The sequence below is a fragment of the Dioscorea cayenensis genome, chromosome 12 (assembly GCF_009730915.1).
Source record: "Dioscorea cayenensis subsp. rotundata cultivar TDr96_F1 chromosome 12, TDr96_F1_v2_PseudoChromosome.rev07_lg8_w22 25.fasta, whole genome shotgun sequence".
NCBI classification, from domain to species: Eukaryota; Viridiplantae; Streptophyta; class Magnoliopsida; order Dioscoreales; family Dioscoreaceae; genus Dioscorea; species Dioscorea cayenensis.
The window spans coordinates 3,473,962-3,485,497 of NC_052482.1; the positions used below are offsets into that span (position 1 = coordinate 3,473,962).

The following is an 11,536-nucleotide window of genomic DNA, read 5'->3' on the forward strand; positions in this document are numbered from 1 at the left end:
GATGTTTAACTTATATAGTTGGATTCGAGTCCTAAGTTTAGAATGCATTAGTTTTATTTCATTGTTTAATGAGATGTCAAAATTATATTGACTTCTATTAAATATTTTCCATCTATACATGCATGGATGATTAACTACTAATTAAAAATTTTATATATATTTGAATAAATTTCCTAATAAAGAACTTTTTCTTTTTTATGATATTATCATATATTCTAATTAAATAAATTATATGTTCTTATATATATATATATATATATATATATCTTTATTCCATTCATCAATAAAGTTATCCCTTAATTTATAAATGTCAAAACTTATTGTGATTTTATATATTCTTTTTGTGTTTGTGTTTAGTTAAATGATTCTAGGATCACATAAAAATTTAAATTTAAAATTATATTTCGAAAGTTTTAGTTAAAACTCTCAATTTCAATGTTGAAGATTTTGATTGTTTATCATTATTTTACTTCTCCTTCACTAATTAACTTCTATAGGCAGCATTTGTTTATTAAAGATAGATGTACTTATAATTACGTTTATCAATATTTGGATAATAATTATCCACCCAGGAGATATATATCTACAATGACCATATATATTTGAGTTTAAATGCTTATTATCAATGACCAATAATTCATGAATTAAAAGATAGTTAAGCCTCAGTTAATTTCATAATAATTTTTACTCAGCCAACCTTCAGAATAAATTGAATTAACCCACTTAGCTAGCCCTTCTTTTTGGAATATCTCACTTAACCCTTGATTTTAATTTTCATGACAGTGAGGCAATGCTAAGCTTGCTGCCAAAATATAACATAATAATAAGAGAAAATGTGTGAAATGTTTTAATTCAGTTGAACATATATATTGAGAGATATGGGGAAAGAGTATTATATATATATATATATATTACTAAATCACTCAATTTCTCCAAAAAATAACCCCTTCAAATTTATCAAATTTGTAAAACATTCCTGAGTCCTGATTTTCAAAACTTTTATTTTTTTTAATTTAAATTAATTTAAAATTACAAAATTTCTCATAAATTAGTTCTTCTTGCAGCCTATGCCAAGAGTACTTTGGATGTTCTATTAAAATATTTAAAAGATAGAACTCCATAAAAAATTAAAAGAAAAAAGGATTAGAAGGTGAATGGAAAAGAACTATGTATGATCATAATGAAAATATAAAGTGTACGTTACATCCAAAAAAAATTTTGCAAGATTTATACCTAACTAATAAATCTCCCTGTCATGCAATTTTGAAGGAGAGATATAATTCCTTCATAGGAGATCACAAAGGACACATTAAAAACAGTACTGTAAATAATACAGGTTCGGGAACAATTGATGAATACTATTCATATTGTACATAATGTTAGGTTTCAACTTTGCGCCTGTTCATCCACTGCCCAAGTGACAATCCTCTAAATTGGTCAGTGGTTATCATATATATATATATATATATATGCAAGTTTCCATCCACTGTATACAAAATATAGCATAAGATATCTAAATGATTGCTATGGTATGTTAAACATGGTTGTGTCACATTATTGGTTTAATAAACAAGTTACGCAACTCTTGTTTCTCATTTATTAAAGGAATTGTATTTAATAAAACAATCAATATGTTTTTTTTTGAACATATGCCCCTATTAGAAAATCTCATAATTTAATATATATCTTTTTAAAAGTTTTAATATCTTAGTATAATTCCAATGTCTATTTTGAGGAAAAGTAAATTTACTAACCCTGAGGAGCATAGCAGAAAATATTGACTTTTAGCATGACTATGATACATATAATATATTTTACTAAAGATAAATTATTTATTAGTATAGTTATACTTTAATTTTCCTTTTTTTTATATATTTTTAATTTATTAAAACATCATCTTTCAATCTCGGGTCAAGATATTTCAAATGTCATTTTGAATTAAAAACTTCAAAAATAATTTTATTTCATGAAAATAAATTAACAATTAACTTTTTTATTAAGGTGAGACGGTTATATATATATATATATAATTTATCTTAAAATAAATATTATTTCAGTGAATGATCTTTTGTTTTATCACACTTAATCACTGTACATAAGTGAGGTCATGAGTTTAACTCTTTCTATCACAGGCTGAGGGCGCATGGTATAATTAAAAGGCAGATATTATTTCATATGATTTTAAAAAAAAAATATTGCAAATTTTTTGTATATATAAATACATATATATATATATATATATTGCAAATCTTTTGAAAAAATATGATAGAAATTCACATGGATGAATGTGAAATATTTAGATTTGATATGGGGGTATATGTAAATTAATTTTTCTTTTTTAAAAAATAAATAATTTAAGTTGGAGTGCGCTTGGGAAAAACATGGAATAGTTTTGTTTTTATCCCAATCCTTCATCTTGTGATGGAATCTCTTTCGGTCATGAGCTTTCAGTGTTCTCTTTCTGAAAAATTTCAATAATTTCGATGCTTTTTTGAGGTTTTCTTGATTCCTCGGCGCAATTGGCTTGGTTGGTAGACGATTCCTGAACGAAAGATACGATTTTGGATTTGTATGAAGGGAATTCGATTGGGAAAAGCTTTGATTTCGTCTGATTTTGATGTGATTAGGGTTTAATTAGTGTGTGATTATGTGGTTTTGTTTTGCAGATAATGGAGAGGAGGATATGGTTCATGGTGATGGGTTTGATGTTCTTGTTTGTGGTTTCTGAAAGCAGAGGTAAAGTTGCCCCCTTTTTGAGTTTTTCTAAATATTTCTTTGATTTTTCAATCCATGCTTTGTTCTTTGCTATGTTATTTTAATTTAAGAATTCCTATTTTCTCAACTCTGTTGTAGACAATGGTGTTAGCTTTGTGGATAATTGTACACATATTTGCATTGAATTGAGGGAAGAATGACATTCGATGATGTTGAATTTAGGGATTTTGGAGTGTGAGGTATACTGGATGCACAGTGGGGAGAGATGAAATATGTTGTTCTTAACTATGCTATTTTTGTTGAAAATATTGAACATTGTAAACTTCATTATTGCAAAGGTGTTTGCTTTGTGGAGAATTGCACATGTTTGAAGTAAAATGGTTCAAGAATGATATTAGATGATCTACAAGTCATGAAAATTGTTAAATGATAATAAACTTGTTATTGCAAGTTTTTTATTAACTGAACTAAATATGCAACTTTTAATCTTTGAAGGGAGGAAGATAGCATGCATAGTACCATATCTCTTGGGGAAGAGAAAATGGTTTATTGAAGAAAAGAGGTGGAATTATGATTTTTTTCCCTTTTGAATGACAATTTATAAGAATGCTAGTTGTTATTCTATGTTTAAATCTTACACAAATTTGTGGAGGAATATTATGCTTAAAAGAAGAAAGAAAACTTGAATCCATGTTTGTAGAAATTATGATGGAATTGCTATATAGCTACTTGTGCTGTCATTAAAAGGAAAGCTCACTTAGTTCTTAATTAATTTCTTGATGCTTTTTGGCTTTTTTTTTACTTTGAAATTTGAGTAGTTAAATTATATTATTTTCACCATCAAAATTCCAACCCTTCCTGCCTACTGCAGGTAGGAGAATGCAGTGATGCTTGAACATAATAATAATATTAAAAAAATCGATACCTTGATGCCTGCTTCAACAAGTATGTGTAATGCATTACTCTTTTGGTGTACCTTGATCATATTTTCAACAATTGATTTGCATCTTTGTGTGGTATGAAACTGCTAAAATTTTTTCGATCTTCTCAGATGTGTCATTCATGTTGATAACAAACGCTGTAATCTAATTACAAATAAAATTTGGTTTTAAAGAATTTTATGGACATCCTTATTCAACCATTTTTCTTCATTGTTACAGAGCTTAAGAATAATATGCAAGAAGATCACAATCATACTTACAATCATACTCTTGCACAGATACTTGTGGAGTATGCTTCTGCTGTAAGTTCAAACACACTATTTTTTTATTAAATTTTTTATCAGCATAAGTTTGAATGCAATTAGCGCATTTATATCAGCATTTTCTTCTGCTTAGTTGATTAGTGTTGCCATAAATTGGTTTACATTTTTTGGGCAATATTTTTTGTGTTTAACTTTTGCATTTTGCTTCATAAATATTAAGTGTCTTTAATTTTTTTTAAATGCTTCTAACCTGCACACTCAAATGCACTTTGCAGGTGTATGTTGCTGACCTAACTGAACTATTTACATGGACTTGTTCAAGGTGCAATGACATGACCAAGGTATCTAAGAAAAATTTTAATTTTTTTTTCCATTTCTCATATAATTTTATACATAATGTCTGCTAAAATGGGTCAGTTCCATTTGTTTTGGCACAGGGGTTTGAAATGGTAGAGCTGATTGTTGATGTTCAGAACTGCTTGCAGGTACTTCCTTGTTGTGATATAATTAATGTATTCCGCTTTGTTAAAATCTCTTTGAGTTGCAGCAGTTGCTGATCTTCACATATATTATTTGTTACAGGCTTTTGTTGGTGTCGCTCATGATCTTAATGCCATTGTCATTTCCTTCAGAGGCACTCAAGGAAACAGGTAAGCATGAAACACTTGCTTAAAAGTTTTTAGTTTATCACTAGCCAGTTGCCCTGATTTTGTTGGTTTGATTTTTAGAATTCTGTATTCCTTGTCTTCAATACCTGGACAGAACTCAATTTCTTATTTCTATTATCCATAAATACTTGGTAATCTGAAGGAATTGTTCAAAAGTAGTTATTTAAATTGCTATTAAGGAAGCTTACATGTTGCCTCTTTGTTTACAAATTGAGAGGACATGTCTCTAAAACACATGTTTAGTCATAGTCTCTACTCCCATTTTGGTTCTGACCAGCTCCATCTTTGATTTTTGAACTTTTTCAAATTAAGTAAAAAAAAAAAAAAGTCTTTAGGACATAAATCTATTAAACATCTAACTTTTTTAATTCCTTACACAGTTGGGATTTATGCTTTCATTGTCTCCATCTTATTTTAGACTTCAATGATCATGATCGTTTCATAGTTGTTATCGTGGTTTACCTTTGGGCAACTAGTACTTTGCCATTATTTTTTCAGAATTGTTAGATAGCTAAGAATGTTTTGACACCAAATGCATTCTGCTTTCATGTTATCAGTTTCTCCTGACTCCATACTGTTAAACCAATTGGTTGTGTATGTGCAGTGTACAGAATTGGATTGAAGACCTATTCTGGAAACAGCTTGATCTGAACTATCCCCAAATGCCTGATGCGATGGTAGTTATCATTACTCGTGTATATTTAACAGAATAAAAATGAAATTTTGATCATCTTGACGGCCTCCTTTCATTTGCAAGGTGCACCATGGCTTCTATTCTGCTTACCATAACACTAGTCTTGGTCCTGGGATTCTGAATGCGGTTCAGAGAACTAGAGATGTATTTGGAGACATCCAAGTCATGGTTACTGGGCACTCAATGGGAGGTGCCATGGCTTCCTTTTGCGCACTTGATCTCACTGTAAACCTCTGCTTCTTTTACAAAAGTTAATTTACTTTTCGCCATCTTTTTTATTTTGCGTGAGCTATTCTGTATTCGACTTTTGAGTATTTTATGATAGTTGGGGTGTTGGTAGTGAAAATTTTATACTTCTGTGATAGCTAAATCATGGAATTCACAATGTTCAACTGATAACATTTGGACAACCACGTATCGGGAATGCAATTTTTTCTTCATACTTCAACAAACATGTACCACATGCAATCCGGGTGACCAATGGGCATGATATCGTGCCCCATTTACCACCATATTACTATTATTTCCCTTCAAAGACGTATCATCACTTTGCAAGAGAGGTAATCTAAATCTTATAAAATATCTATATATGATTTGATTATGTGGAATGTTTGGTCTTAAAGTTACAAATTGTCTTTTTATTTTGTTGTTTCTATATTAATTTGTGTGCAATTGTCAGGTATGGCTAAATAATATTGGCTTTGGAAGACAAATCTACACTATTGAGAAGATTTGTGATGATTCCGGTGAAGACCCAACCTGCAGCAGGTACATATAACATCATCTTTCTACTTTCGTTCTTTTGATCGATGGAGTCAAAGCTAATTGTTAATTTACAAAATCGGTTATTCGTTTGAAAGGTCTGTTTCTGGGAATAGCGTGTCAGATCATCTCACATATTATGGAATCATGCTAAAAGCCGATACTTGGGGTTCATGTAAGATCATAATGAGTAAAACCATGGACGAGTACCAGACTGATCCTGCAGGAAACATTATTTTGTCCCGGATACCAATTTTTGATCAAATTCTGAAGAAAAGAGTGCAAGACGACGGTGGAATCAACTCTCGCTGACATACATTTCGATTATAATTGTACAGGAAAGTCAAGATGTGTATAAGAACTCACACCTTTTAAAAATGAATGTTTTCTTAGCAGAGTGAAAATGCTTATTTAGAAGTAAAACCATCTTGCAATCTTTCAACATTCATTTATCTCAAGGTGCAAGTAAATTGGCGCAGTGTAATTCAATGAATCACTTGTTTGGCAGGGTCTTGTTGTCGTCGTTGCTGTGTTTTTGGACAAAAGCGATAAGCGCCATCAAAGGGACAGTGTCTTGTCATCGTTTTTTGGGGGACAAAAAGTGATAAGCGCCATCAAAGGGACATATAGGTATAGAGATACATTAGCTATAGTGGTTTAACGATCCTCTAGAGATTTATTATATGATGTGAGTTAGGATGTGTCACGTATGCTTAAATTGATATCAGTGATTTTGGAAAGGTGAAAAACACAATTTCTCTCATAAAAGATTCATATCATGGGAGGATTCATATCAAGATCTAATGAGCATAGCTATACCTTTAACCAACGTCGCGTGCTGGCACTTGATCACTCCTCTTGATCAAGTTCAGCCTTACACCTTCTTTTGTCTTGGATTTCCTACCAAAGAGCCAAAGAAAACTTGAATTGGCTAAGGCTAGAAAGAGATCTTGCCAAGAGAATTGAGAGCTTGGGAAAAACTTCGTATTCTTCTTAAAAACTCCAATGCTTACAACACTTCTTGGATGCTTGGTTGATCCCTAACATAATGTTTGGATTCAAAAGTAGAAGGGAAAGTAAAGGAAGGGAAGGGGAGGAAAAGTAAAGGAAAGGAATGGTTCAAACTTTGTTTGGATAGACAAATTTTATGGAGGGAAAGGAAATGATGGTTTTTTGATAAACCTTGTTTGGTTAAGGAAGAGAAAAGAAAGAAAATGACATATAATAATGTGATTTATCAATTATACCCGTATTATTAAATAAAAAATTACTTATTTCTATCTAAACACATGCAGTATAAACATCTCAAATAAATTTACATTTTAAGCAGATTTTTTAATAAATATTAAATTATTATAATTAACATTATTATTTTGATTTTGATTTTTATATTTTAATTTTGTTTTCTCTCAATTACTATCATTTATTTTTCCTTTAGAAGTATATCATACATTATTTAAAGACCAATTCCTTCCACAGCTATGTTGGATCATCATAAGATCACTTTATCATATTGTTAGTAAACCTATTTTAATATTTCAATTCATAGCATATAATGTTGAGTTAGATAATTATTAGTTTTTTTCTCACTAATTTTTTTTTAAAATTTTTTTTGTACTTAATATAAAATTTGGATAGCAAAGAATTCTATTGAAACAAATAAGGTTGTCAGACCCGGCCCGGGCATTGACCCGGCCAACCTAAGGGGTCAGGGATCAATGGGTCCAACCTCAAACCGGGGTTGAACAGGGTCACTAATAAAACATTTAAAAATATATTATAACAATAAATCTTTATAAAAATATAATATAATCTCTATCTTTAATATTTAAAACCCAAAATTAATTAAATTTAATATTTAAAATTTTAATTTTATATTTTTTTTAAATATAAAATATAAAAAAATAAAAAATAAAAAACTCATAAAGGTCTCGGGACTCACAGATCTGTGAGTCCTGAGACTTTCCCCTCTCTCTCCTTAGGGATGTAAATGAGGCGGGGAATCCCCGTTTCCCGTGGGGACCCGCCTCGGCGGAGCGGGGATTTCCCGAAATAACCCCCTCGGGGCGGGGAACGGGGAAAATCACTCCCGCCTCGGGAGCGAGGCGGGGCGGGAAGGCATTCCCCTCCATGCTCCCCATGGGATCCCCGCGGGGATTCCCCGATTTTTAATAATAATAATATATATATATATATATATATATAGAAAATAACTATTTATTTTTTTAAAATAATCCAATATGAATATAAGATTATAAGGACCAAATATGTGGGTTTCAAAAAAATATATTTCTAGTATTTATTAATAATGTTTTAGACTTTTAGACTTTAAGTAATACTAGTATTACTTTTGTGTGATGTACGAATATATATATATATATATATATATGAAATTTTTTTAAAAATTTAATAATTTTTTTTATTTTCTATAGAAATTAAGGTAAAATTAAAATTAAATAAAATAAGCTATTCATCAACTTCAAAAATATAATATTTTTATAAAATTAATTTTATTATATATTATGAGATAAAATAATATAATTTAGTGTTATGTTATAAATATTTTAATATTATTAAAATAATATTGGTAAAATTTCTATGAGAAATTAACAAGTGTCAAATAGGTTTTCTACTTTAATATATATATTTTTGATATATAACATTATTAGAATTTTATGTAATAAAAAAATTGGCCGGGGGCAGGGATTCCCCGACCCCGTGGGGATCCCCGCGGGGGAATGAGTGGGGATAATTTCCTCCCGCGGGGAATTTGGAGGCGGGGAATCCCCGCCACGTGGGAAGCGGGGATGGGGACGGGGATCCCATTCCCCGCCCCGCCCCACTTACATCCCTAACTCTCTCTCCTTGGTCTTCTTCCTCTCTTTTGCTTTCATCTTCTTCCACGGTTCCACCGGCTGCCTCTCTCTTGACCTGCTCTTTCTCCCTTTAATCCTCCTCCGCCGAGCGATTCTCCACCGTATTTTCTCTTTGTCCCCAGCTTCATATCCGGGTCATCTGGTCCTTAGCCGGGTTATTAGTAGTCCGAGTCAAGGAGCATGACCGAACCGGCCTCATGGCCGGTTCACGGTTTTTCGGATCGAACCGGCAAGGCCGGTCCGGGTTTGACTACCTTAGAAACAAATTCTCACAAAGATGAATTGACAAATAAAAAACACAACATAAACAAATAAACAAACAAAAAAGAAATACATGAAACAAGAATCAACGGATCGGTGTCATATGAATATTTGATTAAAATAAAATTAGATTGAAAAACGTGAATGAAGAAACTTATGAAATGGGGTTATGTAAATTAATTAAAAAAATAAGGGTATCAAGGTTTTTTTAAAACAATTTTAAATTTTTAGGAGGTTCTCCCTCCCCAGAGGGTTTTGGAGGGTCAAAATTAAACATTCCTTTCTCTTCATGAAATTAAAAATATTTATCCAAACGAGAGAAGGGTTCACTCTGACAATCCAAAACCCTCGCTTTACTTTATTTTTCGTCACCGGCCCTCAATCCAAACATAAAATAAAGCTAGCCCTTTAAGAGTACTTATAGCACTCCATCTCCTCAAAGGACAGTGGGGATCGATCCGATCCGATAGCTATAATTAACCCTTTAGAGTATTCTATAACTCTATATATATACACCTCTATCAAAATATCTAGCCTTTCCCCTTTTCTAAAAACTTCCTTCCATTCTTCTAGGATCATAGAGAGAAGTCTAGAAAGACCCACACACTTCTACATATTTCTTCATACAAGGTTATATAATAACACTTAGAATATTTTCTAAGTATGAAAGGGAATCTCCCTTCTTCTCAGTCTTGACGGGATTTCTCGGCGCGTCGTACATCTACCATGTCGCGCCGAGCGTGACACTATGCATTGCATGGTGCCTTACCACCTTAGCTGGCAGGGTTATGTTTATTTCACCAAAGTGAATTCGTTTTTATTTCCTTTGTTTTGGATAAGAAATAATTTTGTTCCAATTTTTATGTTTACTTTATTCCATGGAGTCCAGAGATTATTGATTACAATTTATATGTTTTTATTTTAAATTCAAGTGTCAGATGCTCTTTATGTAAACGCTCATACCAACATGTTCTACGATAATTATTGAGAAAAAAAATATATAATCAATATTATAAACAATAAATTCAAATACAACATATTATCTCACACAAATATATATATATATATATACTATATGTGTCTGCATGCATGTAATGCATGTATATATAGATATTATTGTTAAAATCATGCTTATGATATTAACATACATCTTTTTAAATATCAGGATGCTAAATGAAGAATTTGCTTTTTAGCTTTAGCCTTGTCTTTTGATTCCTATATATCACCAGGAATCATAAAAAAGCAGAGAAAAAAAAAAACAAAGAAGAATAGCACTCAATTATATATATATATAATAACTCCGTAATATTTATTACATTTATTTGAAATATGACAATGTACATAATACCAAGAAAAGAGAGTAACACAAATTAAGATTACATTGAGACATCAAAAACTTTGACCTCTACATGTAATTTTTTTTTAATTTAAAATTTTATGTAATATGATATCAGAGCCAGAGTGCACCTACATCATGAAGTAATGGAATAAGACCGCCGGTAAGATGAAGAGTCATAACTTTATCAGTAGGACCAATAAGATCACCGCCGATGAACACCACAGGGACCGGAGGAGATCGACCTAAGAGCTTGGATAGAGCCCTCTCAATCTCTTTGCCCTTAGGGTCTTCATCAAGCTCATAGATGTAAGGGTTTACTCCAAGCTCACAAAAGAACCTCTTCATGGTGTGACACATGCAACAAGTGCTCACACTAAAGATCACTACTGCTCTTTGTGATGCCAACCTCATCACTCTATCCATTCTAAGTGAGAATGTTAATGGAGCTAGCTCAAAAAATGTGGGTTAGGGTTAGTGTAATAATGAACTTGTTCTTTTTGTGAAGAGTTTGATGTGAGTTGAGTTGTTTATATAGGGTTGTGAGGGTAGTGAGTTGAACTTTTTATTTATTTATTTATAGTGTTTAAAAAAAATGGATGGCAAATGGAAAGAGAATGTTCTCTAGGTAGATCATGTTTTGATAGTGACACCATTGCTATTTTCTAGCAAGTACTATTCAACTTGGATTGAGACATGCATGGAGTCTTTGGATAATGTTCATGATTAATGCTCTAATATTATTTTCATTAATTTGTACTCTCTCATAGTTGACTATTTGTGTTTGTGGTACTTGGATAGTGACATGGCATATTTTATTAAGTCAATACTTGTATGTATTTATACTAATATATACCTTAAACTTTACATTAACCTTATGGGTGAAGTCATGTCATCTTAACAAAATTTTTAATTGAGTCTTGTATTAACACTTGTAAACTTAAATAAACAAACACATGTAACACTTTTCAAAGTGAAAGTGGTGTGTACGGCTCAAGGGAATCACATGTACCCCTTTCG

General features: G+C 31.4%; 2 protein-coding genes across 7 annotated transcripts; one reads left to right on the forward strand and one right to left on the reverse strand.

Moving 5' to 3' along the window:
* Window positions 1-2,373: 2,373 nt before the first annotated feature.
* On the forward strand, window positions 2,374-6,532 carry LOC120274164 (lipase-like). Of its 6 annotated transcripts, none has more exons than XM_039280934.1 (11): window positions 2,374-2,736; window positions 3,587-3,660; window positions 3,876-3,958; window positions 4,195-4,260; window positions 4,357-4,404; window positions 4,502-4,569; window positions 5,192-5,264; window positions 5,345-5,506; window positions 5,647-5,841; window positions 5,961-6,049; window positions 6,142-6,532. In XM_039280934.1, exons 2-11 carry the CDS (start codon window positions 3,603-3,605, stop codon window positions 6,353-6,355), a joined length of 1,056 nt encoding a protein of 351 aa, XP_039136868.1. In that variant the 5' UTR covers window positions 2,374-2,736; window positions 3,587-3,602; the 3' UTR covers window positions 6,356-6,532. The 6 variants fall into 6 exon arrangements, with proteins under 6 accessions (XP_039136868.1, XP_039136866.1, XP_039136864.1 ...); XM_039280932.1 differs by lacking the exon at window positions 3,587-3,660 and having other exon boundaries at window positions 2,374-2,578; window positions 2,667-2,736; XM_039280930.1 differs by lacking the exon at window positions 3,587-3,660 and having other exon boundaries at window positions 2,374-2,569; window positions 2,667-2,736.
* A 4,001-nt stretch (window positions 6,533-10,533) lies between these two features.
* LOC120274075 (glutaredoxin-C1-like) lies at window positions 10,534-11,001 on the reverse strand. Its single transcript, XM_039280825.1, has one exon. It carries the CDS (start codon window positions 10,940-10,942, stop codon window positions 10,631-10,633), a length of 312 nt encoding a protein of 103 aa, XP_039136759.1. The 5' UTR covers window positions 10,943-11,001; the 3' UTR covers window positions 10,534-10,630.
* Between the last annotated feature and the right edge of the window lie 535 nt (window positions 11,002-11,536).